This window comes from Melanotaenia boesemani, chromosome 10 (genome assembly GCF_017639745.1).
Source record: "Melanotaenia boesemani isolate fMelBoe1 chromosome 10, fMelBoe1.pri, whole genome shotgun sequence".
NCBI classification, from domain to species: Eukaryota; Metazoa; Chordata; class Actinopteri; order Atheriniformes; family Melanotaeniidae; genus Melanotaenia; species Melanotaenia boesemani.
The window spans coordinates 21,589,752-21,608,859 of NC_055691.1; the positions used below are offsets into that span (position 1 = coordinate 21,589,752).

The window sequence follows — 19,108 nt, forward strand, 5'->3', positions numbered from 1 at the left end:
ATTTCACTGTGACCGCAGAGGAGCAGCACAGCGCACTGTGCCTCGCTGAAATGACTGCGATGTGGTGACAGTGCGCAAAGTCAGACCAAGCTCCGTCGGTGCTCCTGTCCAGTGCAGTCGGGATCCGGGGTTTAAACACACCGCTTCGCTCAGCTTTTGGTTCAGTTTTGCAGCACAGCAGTGCACCGACTTTGGACTTCACATCTCATGCCGATGAGACGTACTGAGAATCTCACATCAGGAATACTGGTTATAGATACTCAATTTGCTGCGACTGAACAGTTTTTGAGGTGAGTGGACCGTTTTTAAAGTTTGGTTGCTTTTTATGTGTGTGTGGGATTTCCGTGGCATTTTTATTTTTATGCTTTCAAGTTAGAAATGGATTCAAATTGCGCACATAAATGCGTTAAGTTTGATGTTCCGTATTTAATTTTAATCAGACTAAAGCAGCGCTTTCTACACACAGTTTACACCCTTATAGCCAAACTTGTAGAGGCAACATGCTGCTTGTGCCAGGCCAAAAGCCAGCATGAGGGTTGCTTAATCCCCTACTTTGCGCTTTTACGCAGTAGGTATCCAAAGAGAAGCCTCTCACTTTCTGTGCGCGTGTAGCCAGAGTAACTCCATATCTCTAACTCTAAAAAAACTTTGTCAGACACGTCGGACTTGTAGAAGTGTGGGCTCCCCGGTGCCTCCAGATGTATGGACTCAGCTGTCGCCTGTCACTTTGGTGACAACTGGTCTGAGCTCAATGACCGCTGTCTGTCAGCCACTGCAGGCTCCGTTGCTGTCAAGAGGGGTGTTGAGTGAGAGTTGATGTGGTCTCTCTCTCACACACGCACGCACGCGCGCACACACACGTAGGGTATGAGAAGTTCCTCTTTCTTCCTTCAATTCTAATCATGATGGATAAGCTGAGAAAGGCTTGAGAGGTGGACCGCCCGTCAAAAATAGAGATTCTAAAAAGACATTTAATCTTATATTCAGTTTTTAGTGTTCGCTAGCTCAGAAATGTATTTGCTGGTTCCAAAACTGAGCCTAAAATTGATATATACATTGTTTAAGCAGTTTTGGTTTCTCTACAAGCTGCTTTAAGTGAATTCATCACTCCTTACGGACCTCTAGAGTTAAATGTGCCAAAAAGTGTTTCCTTTGTAGCACAGTGACACACCCTCATGTTTTAGACATTTACACTGTCAGCTATGATAGAAAGTGTTAAACTACCAGACACAAGAGAGTAGTTACTGTTATATATAACCAAGCCTGTCTAAAATAATATTTTGTTCTCATTGGACCACAGTAAATATCATCATAAGCCATTCAATCCTGCATGCCTTTGACAGAATGACGGACCCACTTGGCTCAATGCAAACTGACCTGAAATCTGTCAGTAGGAGCACAGCTGGTGAAAACAGAGCACCGCTGATCTCAGGACAGTTCAGCAGGGTGAGGGGACAAAAACAGGAAATGAAAGTTTTCATTTGGACACATGAGATGTGCTGTGGAAAAACTTAAATTATTTCAATATTTTGTTGCACTTTGACAGTACAAAGACAGACAATTAACTGCTGGCTTTGCAAATTGTCAACAGTGCTGCTTCAAGGTCTAACGCCACATGTTATTCTTAGTATAACTGCATCTGAAGCTTTTTTTCTCTCTTTTTTCTTTTATCCATAAATACAGCACTTTTCTCCCCCCTAGAATACTAGCCAGTGAAGGAATAACTCATACAAAGAGAGAGTCTTGAGTGCAGCTGGTATAGATATAGTGGAGACAAGGCACTGGCCCAAGGTGGTGGTGGCACCTAGTGGCCAGATCACAGACTGACAGCTCTATTGTCCTTGTATCAGGAGTCATCAAAAATAATGAAAACTCCTTGCATGTAGTCCTACATCCATGATCTGTCCAGCATCTAATGGAAGTTCCAAATGAATTATTTAAGTAGATCAATGCTGCTGAGTAGCTACTGCAATCCAAGTGTCATACTTCACAGCTGCAGGCATTATTGCTGAAATGATGTAGTAGAAAAGGCATGTGTTGGGAGGGGGGTGAGCTGAGCTAAGACTTTCATTAATCGGCTGCAGGTGAGAATGCTCTCAGAGTGTTATTAATAGATTTAAAAGTGGTGTTTTTGAAACAGCTCAACATGTCACAGAGTGCTTGTTCACGTCTCATTTTCAAAGGTTTGAGTTAAATCAAAAGGTAGAATTAATAGAATCGAAAGACTTAAAATAGCTGGCCTTACCACCATTGCTCTGGACACAGAGACAGAAATAGTTTCTATCCTCCTGGGCAAACTTAAAATGTACAAGTAGATGCTTAATAGAAGTGGATTATACTGATGGCTTATTTCAGCTGCAAAACAGCATTGTTCGAAGCTGGTGGATTCCACAGCAGCTACAGACACTTATTAATGAGCACTTCATAGTGCAGCTTTCAATTAAAGAAGCCAGCTCTCTGTAAAATTTATAAACTTTGACAGAAATGGAAACTGTTTCAGACTAAACAGTGAGACATGACTTGGTGTGTGTTTTTGTCCTGACATGGGCAATGACAAACGGTTCACCTATATGTGTTTACGTGTCTCAGAACATATGCACTTCTGTAAGACTCCCATCTGAGTGTGAATGGGCAGAATGTAAGTCCTATTACCAGTGTGTATGTTTCCCACTGTTGATTTAAAAGCCTAGTACCAATGAAATGTACACAGAGACCTGTTTGTGCAAAGCCAGAATGAATCACCTCGCATCCATGTAAATCGCCTGCAAACCAAACACTCTGGCAGCCTTTCATCCACAGACGTGGTCCAGCTCACCACAGCAGGGCTAAAATCGGAGCAGGACAGGACTGAGTGTTGTGAGGAGCTGTCACAGGAGGCCAGTCTTTCATGGTTCTGCACAGGGAGATGTGGTGTGGAGTTGAGTTGCCACAGACAAACTCCAGAGAGCAGAATCCATTAACTGTAAACTGTTTGTGGTAGGCTGGCAGAAGATTGGATGAAATATGGCTTGTTTAAACGCTGGTGGTCCCTGAAACTGTAGTCACTGCGCCTGCTTGAATGGACGATTGCTGGGACGGTCAAATGTAGGACAACTGTTACAATGTGGTTGCTTAGAGTGGAATAACTATTGTGGATGCCGTTGTCTGTTGGATAGCTCTTTGTGCTTGCTATGCTATAAAGTTTTCTGTCTGTAACTTTCAAACAGCATCATGTATGAGAGTCAGCGGGATCCGCCTGAAGCAGTGGCACACATTGGATCCACATGCTAAGCATTATTCTAAAGTGATTAAAGGTAGTTTGTGATTTAGCGCTTCCAGGCACAACTCTGTTTATTAGGAGCTGCAAGATGATGTTAGAGGAAAACTTGTTTGGCTCGCACACTTGGTTTTAATGCCCCGGCAGATCTCTGGTAACCAGACAGCATAGTTGCAGGAGGGACCATGAGACCACCACGATGATGAAAGTTGTGCTCGACACACAAGTTTCATTATGTTTTCAATGTATAAATGTGATGCTCAGCTCTGGATGTATACTGCCTAATAACCATGGTGCACTACTGCAAAGCTGCTTATTACCAACATGCCTGTCTTTGATAAAGGGGAATAACAGACATAAAGATATGTCAGCCACTTTAGCGATGGAGTTTTTGGAAAGTTCATCTGACCCAACCTGACACAGGCTGGGATGCTGGCAAGATGGCATGTTTTCCTACTATCCTTTACCTCTGCAGGGATTCACCCAAGCAAACAGCAGCATCATACTGTAGAGACAGGAGCTAAAGAAATCATATTACCCTGATATCACCATTAAAAAATGCCCTGCTAATATCCCCAGCACACAGCAGGGAATTGAGTAAAAGCTTTCCGGACCCTTGGCTGGAAATATGCAAAACACGCTCCCCTTCCTGTGGCCCTCGTTCCTCCTGTTTGCATTATCACAGGGGTGGAGTCAGTGAGCATGGGGAATATGGAAAAAGGTCAGTAGGGTTTAAAAAAATGAATCGTGCAGGGCAGGGGGAGTTTTGGACTGATGACAAAGATATTTCCTGAGGTTTTTTTTTTTTTAGAAAGGTTACAGTAAAAGTCTGTGGGGACAAGTAGCTGGATGTCTGCCGGTTTATTTTATGTAGCTTTCATGTAATTAGGCTCGAAAACGTAGGTATGCACAGAGTTTCTCTCACTCCCAATTCCAACTGCAATTAAACTGATTGTAAATCATTCAAAGAATTTCCTAAAATATATCTTAAGATTAGCAGGAAGACAAAACAATAACTCAAATGAATTATCCCCCTTTGGATCTCTTGGCTCACTGTTTAAAGACTTCTTTCCTCGTTTCTTTGTTATTATGTGTAATTATATAAAAGAATAAATCTTTATGATAACCTTTCATCGAAAAATAGTTGCTGCTTTGTATATTTCCAGACATCTGCTGCAGCGCACGCTTTATATTCATAATGAAACACTTAAACTTCTTCATCTGAGACATTACACCAAGTTGGCTCCAAACATATTGCACACAGACATTATGGTTATCAGTGAGCATTACCAATAATAAGAATATCATTTTTATGATTTCCTTCAGGGACTGTCATTTAGTTTAGTATAAACTAGACATTGACAACCTAAGCTGATTTAAAGGGGATGCCAAATATTTAGAAAGCCTTCTTGAGAAAAAACATGCTTTGATGTAGAAAAGTTGGGTTTAAAGTACCCATGAAGAGGCAAGTGGAGTGATTACAGCCTCTGCATATGTATAGACTGACCATATGACCAGAAACCTAAAGAAACCCACCATTCACTCTGACTGGTCTGCTTCAGATACCCCGATCAAGCATCACAAAACATTTTCTATCAGCTAAAGTGAAAATGAAATTTCCAGAAAGCATTTCATTGGGTGCAAAGTTAGAAAAAACCAGCAGGTGCATCAACATCTGTAATAATTTTCCAGGTAATTACAGACCCTAAAATATTACATAAACCACTTTTTTTTCAATTGCTAGACCAGATACTGATGTTAAGATGGTGTATTGTTCATATATAAACTATTTAAGCACCAGATTTAATTTCATGGGAGCTTTAGCAACGGGCTATAATCGTACAGGAAAAAAATCCTTGCAAGGCTGAAAGTTTACCAAACGTACATTATTTCAGCATATTGCTTGAAAATCAACTAATAATTAAACAAATGACTCACTGCCATCATTACTATAGTAAAAGGTAAGATCATTTTTCTATTCAAATTTATTTTGCTCCAAATTTCAAAATAGAAAGTTTTTATTGTCAATATAAATTAATGAAATATGTATTTTAAACAGTTCCATCAGAAGATATCATTTGAAGGTAAAGAATAATATTTATTAATGTCTAAAAAATTATTAGACTACAGTAAAGGGGCAATTCCACCAAAATGTGCAGGGCATTTGGCATATGGATGCTGGTGGTGTTGATAGGGTGTAAGTGCTGATTGAGGATGAGATTCCCAGGACAGCAACAATGATGGAAAGGAATAGGTGTTGCATAAAAAGCAGACCAGTAGAACAGCATTGAATATAAAGAACATCACAGTGTGTGACTGGTAAAATGTAAGTGATGTTCAGCTGTCATAGTCCATACATTGAGAAAGAAATGCAGACGTGATGGAATAAATCATGTTAAAACTCTGTATTTCAAAATATTACAAAGACAATTAGATGATGAAACTGAGAACTATTACTGTGTTTGGAAACTGAACAGAGGTTGAACCCTCTGTACATCATGCCCAAGTCTCTCAGTTTTACTGTAAAGTATGTTTAATGTTTACTTTGTAATCTCTGTTGACACAGCGGAAGTGTGTTATGATGAGTTGGAAACAGTCATACATCACGGTGAGGGGAGATGTTGCGGAATAGCATACAGATGGGCTAATATTGACAAAGGCCAACTGAGGACATACCTTGCAGTGCAGCAGACTGAGGCCCTCTGTGGGCTCACTGAGCTGACACAGAAACAGTTCGTTTGGCCACAACAACCTGACGGCAGCTCCTGGTGAGAAGCCAGTTTAAAGAGCCAGGCTTTTGTTTGCCGTGCTCGCACCGTCTTCCTGTTAGGGGCTGGGCTCCCAAAGAAAACAAGAGCAGTGGCTCCACAGATGTGTGCATGTGCAGGTGTCCAGTCCACAGGCAAAAACATACTTTTTCGATCATTTGAACTGCAAGCTGGATTTTTATGTATTTTCTTTCTTCATCCTGAAAAACAGAAATTAAAACGGGAGCTCAGATTTCAGGGAAAGGTTTATTCATTTTCAAACAAAACAGAGTGTATCACCATGTTGTCACATGTTCCATGGCTGAAAGTGGTTTGATGTAATTAGTGATCTCAGCATTAACAGCTCCAAAAGTAACACACTGATGCTGACGGAAAGAGACATTTTACATGCATGGCTTCTAAGAATAACCTCCACTCTGGAGGACTGCTATCCGTAATTTGGAAGGTGATAAGGCAGTCAGTTGTGTGCCTTTTTCCATTTCACACAAGCATGGTGCCAGGACACACATGTGTACACACTCACAGAGGGATCCCAGACACCAATGTCTGGTTTGTATATCAGATAAACTGACAGAGATGGGGGGAGTGGGGGCTTAAATTGGACCTTACTATATACAGAATACAGTTAAACATGCACATACCACAACTTACCATATTATCAGCCACAGACAAGTTACTGCAATGCAAGATGTGCACTTCAAGCTTCACAAACAAAATGTAATGTCATAGTTTAGGATATGCAAACACTAAATGATCATACATCACACTGCTGTATAAGGCAGGAATTCAGCCACACAACACCAGCCTATAGGACACTGTGTTGGGACAGAAAAAATAGCTTTCAAGTATATTTATTTTGCTGTCCCATGTAGGGGAGACCGCACCCTCACCCCTTATGAAAACCTTCACAGCATTTCCTGGGAATGATGGCCAGTTTAAACAAAGAGCGCTCTTTCAAACAGAACTTTACACATAGTTAAACAACAAAAAATGTTTAAGAATGGATTCATAGATATGAGTAAGTCTATTAAAACTAAAAGAATTAAGCCAAATTTCAGCGATTTGGTGCATTAGAGTACTTACTGGTATTGCATCAATATCCACTACCAACGAAAGCCTATAGTGAGGTACTGGGAGAGATAAAGTTAGATTAATGACCCCTTTTAAGGCTTGTGTTTAATACTCCCTATGGTAGTTTTATGTCTTATGGCATTTGTTCTTATCTTGCAGACAGAAAAAGACTTCGGACTGTTGTAATAAAGTATATGTTGTAGGTTTTTTGATGGAGGGGTGGCTTATAGAGAGATGGAAGGAAATGAGGGAAGACAACTACAGTATTGGGATTGACATTAAACAGAGGTTGCTGAGACATTGGGATTTTATCAGTGCACCCAGGCTTAACTTGATGATAATGGTTTGTTTTTTAAAAACATTAAGGATGTTCTGCATAGAGCAGGCATGACGTACAATCAAACAGAAACAAGGAACAGGAGCCACAACTGTTAATTTTATTGTAACACCTGAATAAACAGCCAATAGCTACCAGCTAAAGTAGATTCACTCATGATCATGACTGCACATATCTCAAGAGAATCCAGCTGCTTGTTCTTGTAAAGCCTTACTTGCAGCTTCAGGTATACTTTATAATAATTATTAGGAGATTTTCAGTATGTTAAGGATCTCTGGACACAAATTTTAAATGAATGAAGATGTCAAATGTCTGGTATCACTGTTTAGATTATCATTCAATCGTAAATATCATGAGGAAATTCTTCTATCGGGACTATGTTGAAAGTCAAAGGATCAGGAGCATCAATCAAAGCAACAAAGAGCACAGAGAAATGCAATGTGGCAAACACATGAACAGACATCTGCATGGAAGTTCACTTCCACAACATCAACCTCTTTATCTTGTTCAAAATGTAAATAGTTAAATTAAATAACAAACAGGTTAAAATGACTTTCCTTAGACTACTGTAAATATCCAGTTGTACAAATGTTTCTGAATATTTTAATGTGAGTCACATGAAGAGGTGAAAGGGTCGACAACATCAGAGCAACAGGGAGCCTTACAGGGGAAATCATTGGGCCTCTCTTCTGCTCTTTCTGCTGTTTAACTACCACCTTAATGACTTAAATTGTGCCCAATTAAGCAGAGCTGGAAAGAAGCATCCCCGCTCGAAGTTGTCAGAGTTCCCTCTATGCTGTGGCACTGGAGCATGTGTTTAATTAGAACGCTCTAAAAAGACTGTAAGAGAGCGTTTTCTTGAGGAATGTTAATCATTAGTGGGATCCTGACTGAGCAGCTCTAAAACTGTTTCAGAGTATTGTCGGATTCCACAGTTTGCCTTTTGAAGCTGTGCAGCTCAGGAAAATGTTTCCACATGTGGAAGTTGTCAACCTTTTTCTTCGTGTTTTTTTTTTTTTTTTTTTCATTTTTTTAACATCTAGATTGTCGCTTTCTACAAACGATCTGCTAATACTGCACTCACCCCCAAGTATCGCCTGTTTTCTTATGGCAGCCTCATTCATGTGTCCATTTGAGCCCGGGGCTGGAAACACACAGGAAATAGTTGCGTTGTAGGATAGACGGCCGAGCTTCAAGGAAGGTTGTGGTGAAAAGCCCAGATGTGTGAGATTTAAGTGGTGTGTGAGTTAGACTCTCAGAAAGACTGAGGTCATAAGCTTAACAGTGAGAAGAAATCAAACATGGATATTGACAGTGTGCTGCTTCAGCAGGAGCAATCAAACCTTGCCACATGGTATGGAAATACAATTGAGGTGGTTTGAGGTGTTAATGGAGCCATTTTGTATTTTAATGTCTATATACATCCCAGTTTTGTCTATGGAGACCACACATGACAGACCTTGCCCTTTGCAGATCCAGTGCCTTTGTTAGCACAAGTGTGTAGTGCAACCCATTCATCCTCTGCCTGCTTTGTGAGTAGACAGCCACAGGCTTTTGTTGAGTTATAGCGTCCTCAAATAAAGGGGCTTCCTCCCTTTAACAGCCCCAGGATCTCTGTCGCTCCACTTCCCATTGTTCCCGATGAGGTTCGGCTTTTACAACTAGGTGAGAGGGTGTCAAATCGATGGTGAAATATGACCCATCCCCACCATACATCTTTGCAGTGTTTAGCAAAGCAGTTATACAGTAGTGAACATATGATAAAGTGAAGAAAGAATCCACTTCTTGTCAGTAGGCTTTGTGCAAAAGATCAAGCATATTAACTAGTAGTTGTTCCCCACTGGAAACTGGACAGTGATGCTGCATTAGGTCATATATGACACAACCGGGTTTCAGCTTAATAGAAAGAACAAAAATAAATGATAACATATGAGATGTGTTTATTTCTTCTATAAATCCATAGCAGTTCAAACATTCATCATGTACTTGGCAAAAGGAGTATTATGTTATTGACTTTATTCAAATGCAGTACCTTAATCTAATAATTAAAACCAATACAAGCCTAGTTAGACATTCCTGCTGTAAATGTGGTGACCTTTTCTGTTTCTATTGGGTTAGTCAGTAAATTAGATTTTCAGTTAAAGTGGAAAAGTTCACATGTATGTATTTGTTTTTAACATGTTAATCAGATAAATCTCAAATTCTGGTTTCCATTTGGATTTTTTTCCATTCAGCACTCTAGAGAAATACATTACCTTTTCGGGTCAACTGTCATGTTAGTAGCTATTTCCCTGTAATTTTTACAAATGTTCCTTGTCAAAAACTTAACTAAGATCTGAGCCTTACCCTCAGCTGCCGCCAGTGTGTCAGAGTGGAACAGTAAAACGGGGTTATGTGAGGGTTATAGGGCTAACAAGCCCATAATCTGACCTGAGTTTGTCAGCGCCAATCTAGCTAAGTCAATATCAATGCGCTGCCTGCTCCACCAGTTGACCTTTTCCTCCCTCTTTTAAGGTGTAAAAAGAGATTGTTGTTACAGTAGGGTGATAGGCTTTTATTGGCCTTTATAACTAAAGCTTTTGTTAGGCCTGTGTCCTGCTAATACCCGTTGACTAGTCATTTAAACCTTGAGAATGCCTACTTTTTATAAGGTAGCTCACACACCATTGAGAGCTGTTTTCAACAATGGTCATCAATGACTGTAGGTTAGAGACTGACCTTCCCTTCGCCCTCTTCTGTACCCCATTTTATGACACGTTTTTAAGTGCAAAACTTTCTGAGTTTTAACTGATTCTTCCTGGTTTTTATTCATGCTCTTGTCGCTACATTTCAATGCATGCTAACTGTGAGCTAACATTCAGCTTTTTCTGCATGCTTGGCTTTATGGTCGTTCTCTTCGAGAGCATGTTTGGACCGGAGAAGAATGCAGCTTTATCGTTGGGTGTTGGTTTTGATGATGATCATCCTTGTCCTGTCATTGTCAGGGCATGCTGGTCACAGACCGCCTTGCCGTGAGCGCTGGGTATATTTTCCCTCTTCTTGCTCTTTTACAGCGATGAGAAGGTGCAGACCAGGTGTGAGATGCTGTTCAGGTCGTTGTGGCTATGACAGGGGAATAGGCCGTAAAGCCCAGAGGCCACAGATTTATGGGTCATCTGGTGTCCTTTAAGGTCGAAGGTCAGGGATGCCTGACTTGTCCGACTTTATTTTATTCACCTTTCTGTGAAGCGAACCTTGAACCAACTCTAACCTTAGAGTGGTGTGATCACAGAGGACATTTGTGGTGTTGTTATTCTGATAGAGAAGTCTGTATGAATCTAAAGAAAAGACACAGATGTCCACACCTTAGTTCAGTGTCAAACTCCCATAATTTAAATCTTTTTGTAGGACTTAACTTTATTAATCAACTCAATCAATCAAAATCAATAGCTAGCATGTAGAAAAGCAAAGTTGATCTTCAGATACAAACGTGTCAATCTCAAATTAACTAAATGAGTTGTGCATGTTGACAAAACAAGGAATAATTCTGCTCTCTTTAACCTCCAGTATCCTTGTTGCTCTGATCAGTTGGCTGCCTTAGCTTTACGTTTCGATAATCTTGTGTTGGGGGGTTGCATTGTGTTGGCCCTTTTCTCAAAGACATGCTAATGGAGAAGGGTGCTGAGTCTTTTGGATCAGTACAATGGCCTCAAGTTTGCTGTGAAAGGGTGCCACTCCTCCCCTGGCCTTGGCTGCTACAATGGTTTTGTCCACACACCCACATACTTCTTTTTAATGCACACTTGACATCAGTTTGCTTAATCAAATTATTCTGTTTCATGTAGAAGTTTATTCATAAAGGGAATATTAATAAGGAGCAAATTTTTTTATTTAATTGAGCAATCATCACCCAAGCTCTGATATTTCTTTTTGGTGTGGTATTAAAGTATGGGGGTGTGTGGAAGATGGAAAATGTGTTGCTGAATCAGAAAATGTCAGTCATGTACCAGAAATGAGTATTTGGCTTCTCCCTAGCTAATTTTTAAGCAATGTTTAACTGTGTTTAGTCCAGCCTATGAATAAACTGAGTAATGGAGATTGTGGACTTTCGCTTACAAAATAAGAGTTACACCAGCACCCGTTAAAAAACCCAGACCACAGATTCAGGTCCTTATATCACATCAACAAAACCAAACAGCTGCTAGAGTTTATAAAGAAAGCAATTCTGGCACAACTAAGAAACAAGGACTCTCTACTTTTCTGGAACACAATTCTATCCCCTGTTCCTTTTGGGGAAAGTAACACTTTGACACCACAACCAAAGAACCATTAAAAGCAGAATTCGACCCGAACTGCCCACTTTTGTTGTTAGAGGCAACAGGAAGAGAATTGTGTTCTGACACTCCTGCAGAGGTGAAGGAGAGGCCGAGGTCAACTGCATCCCTCCTGGGGAGTTTTACTGGATGGCTGGATACTGTATGTACGTTTTAAGGAATGTGTTTTTAATTTAGGCAAACAGAAAGGATATTAAAAGCACACCATTATTAGGGACTAATGCAGTAGAAATGCCTTTCATAATGCTGATCGGGATAGTTAATTAATAGGTCTTTTCTAAATTCAATCTTTGTGCTAAAGTAAAGGAAGACCAAGTCTGACTCCCACATTCACCGTTGATAGGCGAGAGGAGGAATAATTTCTTGTGAAGGCTGTTGTGGATACGGGGTGGTTAGTGTGGTAAAACAAGCTCTGCCATCACTGATGTGCTACTTTAAAGCACAGCTCCAGTGAAATCTGCCGGTGGTTTTATTTGTGACCATGTGTTTGAAGTACGAGGGGAGGGCTGCTGACGGGGAGACGCCTGTCTCTGCTGTGCCCTGCTATGAGTGGTTGCTCTGAGGTTGAGGGGCTGGGCTGAGGTTAAGAAGGTTGAGAGGAGGTGTGGTGGCTGAGAGAAGCAAGGATGAGATGACCATCTGGTTGGCTTCTCCATGTACACACACCTTTCCCATGTCATCAGACATCTCTCTGACTTTTTACAGTCTGAGCTTTGATATGGACTGCTGCTGTGCTGACAGCTGCGGTAAAGAAGGGCGCCTGCTCCTGTCCTGGATTTAGTGTGCTCAGGATCTTGCATAGATATGGACCCCAGAGGCTGAAGAATCTAGGACTAGATATAGCAGTTATAAGATTTTTTTTTTCCTGCTCACCTCAGGAGAGTTGGCCTAGACTGAGGTAAGAACCACAAGAAAATGACTGAATATGTAAATAAATTATTTAATTGAAAAGGAAAAAATGATTAAAGTAGAATCAATTTTTAAAGCATTACATTAAATTTCCTTCTAAAGTTAATTTTTGGTGAATAGACCAGTTTCATATCTCTTGGATTTTTTTTTCTTTGATTTTTAGGATGGTTAATCTCTGAGCAGTTTCTTTTCTTTGCACATGAGTTTGCCTAAAGACGAGTAAGCATTAAAGGAATGTTAACTTAATGTTCTATGCTGTAGACATGTTTGATGTTTTTTGTGACAGCAGAACACATGTTTTTAGTCTGGTCAGCTCATACAGGTGGTCTCAGTTGTGTAGATCTTTGAGTGGACATCTCTTCCATCCATTTTGTTTGGAAAAATGCAAAAGTAGGCCAAAATCCCCCTCCCTGAGCCATATAACAAGCTCCCCTCATTCATTTTTCTCCAATATTTCCATCTTTGCTTGTTCGGGCAACTGACTTCTGATCTTGTTCAGAAAGAAATACTATGAATGGCCATCCTCAGCTCTTAGTTTTATGAGACTCACTTGGTTTACTCATGTTCAAGATATAAAGATCAGTTTAACATTTAACAGGAACCCACACGAGAGGGCTTCTGGTTCACACAAGGATGCTGTTGTCCGACATATCTGCTCAAGGCTACAGCATCTTGATTTATTTTATTTTATTTTATTTTATTTTATTTTATTTTATTTTATTTTATTTTATTTTATTTTATTTTATTTTATTTTTGCAACATGCAACAAATTAGGTGCCAAAACAGACTCTCCTTTGAGATATTAGTGTGTACAGGGAGAGGGATAATGCACTGAATACTTTTCTATCTTGTCTGACATGACCAAATAAACCAATTTGTCTGAGTCCAAGCTCAAATAAGCAGGGGGGCATACAACAATCTTGTTTTTCTCTCCAACTAGAGTCTATCCTACATTGCTGAACTAGTAGAGGCCAAGTTAAACATGCTCAGCCAGTCCAAACTGACAGAGAGCACTGTGTTGGCTTGTGTGCTTGTCTATCATCCACTTCCTAGAGGAATATAGACAGTAATTCACTCCAGAAGTTGCTTATTTTTCCTGTGCTCTCTCTCAAGGGCTGTTAACTCCAGGCTCCAAAGTCTGGATTTTGGGGAGACTCCTGGTTAAGTGTTGTTTAATACTTTTTTAAAATGTCACTGTTGGCTGTATTTATTAGTCGGTTGCAGTATGAGGTCCTGTGAGAGTTTGTATTCCACAAAGTGATAAATAACATGCAAACTGTAGTTAACACATGCTGTCGAGTCAGACAGTACGGCCAGACAGCACTCTCTATAGAGTGAATACAAATAAGTGGCTGTTTTGGTCACTGTTGAATCACATTTGCACCCACTCACTCACTGTGAGCTCTCGTTATATGAAGCTTGTAGGAATATAAGCTTCACTGTGTGATTTTTAATAGAACACAGGCCTCCTTAATAGTTTCCAATGACTTGTGGGATGCTTTCAGGTCTGTGTTGACTGAGACCTTTCAAAGGCGGCATCTTTCACCTGGCCTGATTTAAACTTCCTGTTCTTTTGTGAAACATGGCATTAACATTTTCATACATGTTAGTCAACCCACTTTAGCCTCAGTCTGATTACCCCCCCCCCCCCCCTCCAACCCCCTCACACCGCCCTCTGGCCCTCTGTGGGCAGATCAGTCAAATATGCAGGCCTGCAGCTCCCAAAGCCATGTTAACAAGCACCTTTACAAAAGAGCAAGGGACTGTTAAACATTCAGGACTGCAGGGGTCTGGCAAGTGTGGGAGGAGGGCAGGAAAGGGGAGATGGGGGTGAGAAATTGGGTTTTTTAAAAAGTAATCTCGCAAACCATAGATCCCTTGTTAGGAGCAAAAGCGATGAGTCAGAGCATGCTTAAGTTAGCTGGCTCAGTGCTTCTGTCATTCATGCCGTAAAGGAAGCGTTCTGGGCTAAGTCAGAGGAAATGAACTGCAGGACATCTAAAAGAAAAATTAGCATGTGGGCAGATGTGGTCGTACAAGACAGGGGACTAATGCTGAGCCTTGTGCATCCTGTATTATGTTTGAAAGCCTGGCTAAAGTTCAGGCCTGACATTCCTGTGAGTCAGGTTTGGCTGTTTGAGACATCCTTGGCCAACATCTGAAAGCAAACATCTTTCGGGAAAAAATGTAGCGCATGATTGATTCAATGGCTGATAAAATCGGAAACTGCAAATTCTCTTGGTTCTTGACTGAACCTGCCTATAGTCAGCTATCTCCCACGTGAAACCCAAGCTGCTCTCAAACAAGGCCACATTTTTGCAGGTTATTTTGGTTTCATTTGCAAGTTAATGGATGCAATTATAACAAGAGCGCCTTATATTTGGTCCTGTGCTCTCTTCCAAAGATATGTTATCCGTTTGAGAGCTTTAGATATCATGCATAAATGATGCACCACATTTTCAGGACAAAAATGCATAAAGAAAGCTAAACAGACTGAACAAGCCTCTAGTGGATTCTTCCACAAAGGTGTCATTGTTGAAAACTTCATAGGCATTTTAATAGGATGTGTCATAAGCCAATCTGCCTGACCTGACAGTCTGTAGCACAATGCAGTTACAAATGAATCCACTACCACCGCTATCCATCACACTTAGAGCTGACGGGTGAGCCAGAGTGGATGCTGACAGTAGAAAGTGATTTGTCCTTGATGAATATGACATTATGAGCAGCTATTAGCTTTTATCAGCCTGTTTTCATGTGTACATTCTTTCTTTATACCCATGTATATCATTGTAGGAAAGAGCTCAACTTTTGCTGTGTTCAAAGGCTGAGCGCGAGTGTGTCTGGTTTTCTCAGCTGTTTCTCTGTGGCCCTCTGTGCCTTTGCTGGCAATGGGGGGTGGAGGCTTTTGGGGGGGTGGAGGTGGCGTAAGGGCCAGTTTGTTGGATGCTGGCCGGACTCTCATTTGATCTCAGCTTGAGCCCTTGGTCTGTGAGAAGTGACCACAACTGCACGTACATTCATCATCTCTGCCTGACTAACAGTTAATCACATTTAACTTCACCAAGTAGTTTTACAAACTTAAAAAAATCCAGCTCCATTTTCTTTTTTTCACACAGAAGAGAAAGGTGGCTCATCACTGTGTTTAAAAATGGCCATAACTCTCCTGCACACATGCACATTGTGATAAACTAATGGAGTTTGCTGTTTCAGCCTGGTTTGTAATGGCAAACTTAAAAAAATATAACTTTTCTTAGTCAGTTACTTCTATAGTTTCTTTGATTTGGGTTTGCAAATTGTGTATTCATGTAAATATATCAGTGGCTACAGTCACCATCCACATTGGTAACCACTGTCCCACTCTTTGATCTCCCAGCACTATTTTTTGACTGCTGCATTGTCAGTATTTGTCAACCCCTAACCCTCCCTTTCCAACTACTTCACCTGTCTGGCATGGCTTTGCTCTTCTCAAAGATAAAAGAATGATCCCACACTCACTGTAGCAGGTTGGAAAACAAACAGGCCAAAGAAAAAGGGGAGATGAAGGGAGAGAGCTGGCTTGTGGACATTCCCCATATGGTGGACCTGTCTTCAGGCCAGGCCTGTGTTTATACAGACCTCAGACTCAATTGATCAAGCCAACAACAGATCCCATGAGGTGGCCCCTCTTGAGACATAAAATGATGTAGCATCTTGGCAGAGTAAAATGATGACTCAGACCTAAACTACTCCAATGACATGAAAAGTAAAGATTCAAGGATACTATTCTTATTTTTCGTTGATGGCAAATGAGCATGTTTGTGTGTTCTGTGTGTATTCATGAATAGCTTACTTCTTATTGTCACTATAATGAGATTGGGCTTCACCCCATGAGGCTTTGGGGAATTTCCTAATGGTTTCTACATCCACAAAAGCCACATGAGGAGAGTGCATGTTAAACTGCCACCATAATAGCAGTGAAAGGGTGCAGTGGTCTTTATGAGCGTCTTTATGCAGTAAGACTCATCACCAGAGGTGAACCAAGGAAAGCTTGCTCAGATACCATAATGGGCTTTTGAGGGGGACTGTGAGCCTCATGAAAGAGGCAGTGATGTTGGTGATTAACATTCAGCAGGATAGAAGTAACACAAGAGAAACAGATGAGATAGGGTGATGATGGATATCTACAGAGTAAATAATGTCTTAATTAACATTTTTTTATGTTAAATGTTAACATTACCCCCCATCCCCACCCACCCCTCCCCTTTCCCCTTGATGCATCCTTCCATCTTTTTTTTTTTTTTTTCTTTAGTAAAAAAAGAGTCTGATGAGCCTGATAAGTGCAGCAGGGCCGGCAGCAGGTTTCCAGGGTGGTTCACGCCAGCGAGACTTTATAATGGAGCAGAAAGTCGGGAAGCTAACATCTGGCTTCCAGCGCAGCTCCACATCTGATGATGACTCAGGCTGCGCACTGGAGGAGTACGCCTGGGTACCACCTGGTCTTCGACCTGAACAGGTAAGCAGATGCTGACCTACAAAATAGTATTGGTTGTGCTGTTTGAAATTCACAATACCTCTCTGAGCTGCACTTAAAACAGTCTGCTTGGTTCAGCCCTCATCTACTACAAAGACTAACAACATGGCATTATCTTTAACTGTAGTATCCATTTAATCACTTCACAAATCATTGTGACCCCAAATCACCACAGTGAATGATGCTGTATCCCCTTGACAGAGAATAAAAACAGCCCTGACCTGATTCTAACTCCCTGATAGCCCATTTACCTGGCCCAGATAAATGGCATTCAGCTCACCACTGAATAGAACCCCAAGTCTCTGGAAAAGGGCACCTATAGGACAGAAAAATTATTTCATAAACCCAGATTAGTGTTTTTAAGGCAGACTTGTCAGGCTTTACCAGGCAGCCACTAACAGGCAGGATGAATGCACTTTTATTTATAAATTGTGGTATGGTAAAGTCTGCTTGCGATTATAGATCTTTTTTGAGGAGGACTTGGTGGGTCGGAGGAATCAAGGGGTCTGTCTTTTAACAAGGGCTGTTAGTTGTGTCCGCAGGGCAACCAGTGTGATGTGGCACTTTCCCCAAATTTGCTGCTTTTTCCCCTCTTCTCTCCTCATTGCTCTCTCTTTTTTTGCTGGGTTTCTCTCCTGTTCCCAATCTCCCACCATCCTGCTTCGCTTGTTAAACAACACACATGGAAGCAATGAGTGGGTGATGGGCAAGGAAAGAGAGGAGAAAGCAGTGACAGAGAGCTCAAATGCTAAAACATGCATGGCCTTTTTTTTTTTTTTTTTTTTTTTTTTTAATACAAAGGTCAACTAATGCCTTTACTGCAGCCAAGTCAAGTCCCAAAATGAGCCATGCAATGGGAGCTGGATGAGGGGTAATAGCAGCACGAAGATGTGCATAATTTATGGTGGTGGTGATGGGGGTGTTGGAATGATTGTCTGGGTAAATTACACCCCACCCCACCCCATCTCTAGACACCCAAAGCTGCAGGAAGTCCCACAGCACACAAAACAAGCACATCCCACCTCTTTATCTGCCTGAATGTAATAGCCCGTCCCTCATAAAGTTTAGATCTCATTGGCCAGCCCCAAGGGTCAGGGTGCCACCACGACAGGCTGCTTTGTCCTCTCTCTATAGAGACAAGCATATGGCTGAAAACTAACTGTTAAACTGATCTGACCTGTTGACCTGCTTTGGCTAGTTTATTTCAGATTTATGAGGAAAATAATTCCCCAAGGAATCATCAAAGATTAGAGATGATGGCTACATGAGAGTTGTTCTCTTGAAATGAAACTTTTAAAAGGGTTAATCTCATGCAAACTCTGATTCCTTAAAGTTAGTCTTCCATACATTTTACACAGCTGATTTATGAGTTGGCTCCCTGACTCCTGGGGTAGAAACATTGGGCAGGATGTCAGTGTGACATACTTGCACTTCATTTGATGAAAGTTTGAGCTTATACGCAGTTAAAACTGTTTCCACCTTAAATGTGGATAAATGATTAAAATACTTTGAATGGAGTTCAGTTGCTATTTTATTATGATTTCTCCAGGTGCAGTTATATTTCTCCTGCCTGCCGGAGGATAAGATCCCCTACGTCAACAGTCCAGGAGAGAAGTTCAGAATAAAGCAGCTCCTCTACCAACTTCCACCACACGATAACGAGGTGAGAATATTTAATGTTCACGTGTGCAAAAACAATATAACTCCTACCTGCAGGTAATTTCTAATGCACTGCAGCTACAGGAAACTGGCATTTTGTTAGAGTAGCTGCATATCTTGCTGCCTACCAGTCCAACAGTGGTCAATCCTCTCCATCTCCCTGCCATCTTAACTAATGTGAACTCCTGGCATTCACGTTAACATCCCACTGGGGGATTTTTGTTCCACAGTCTTGTAGACATGAAGCGTGGGCACAATGTGACTTGATGATTTTATTATGTT

The 19,108-nt window shown here is 41.1% G+C and overlaps 1 protein-coding gene across 2 annotated transcripts in view; it reads left to right on the forward strand.

The window, feature by feature from the left end:
• prickle1a (prickle homolog 1a) overlaps positions 1-19,108 on the forward strand; it is a 23,667-nt gene continuing 4,559 nt past the window's right edge. The window contains exons 1-3 of one of the 2 annotated variants that reach the window (XM_041997247.1): positions 1-290; positions 16,946-17,149; positions 18,717-18,830. In XM_041997247.1, the coding sequence (XP_041853181.1) occupies positions 16,961-17,149; positions 18,717-18,830 (303 nt within the window). In that variant the 5' untranslated portion in view covers positions 1-290; positions 16,946-16,960. Of the gene's footprint in view, positions 291-12,516; positions 12,644-16,945; positions 17,150-18,716; positions 18,831-19,108 lie in introns of those variants that run through there. The other variant, XM_041997248.1, reaches the window with a different exon arrangement.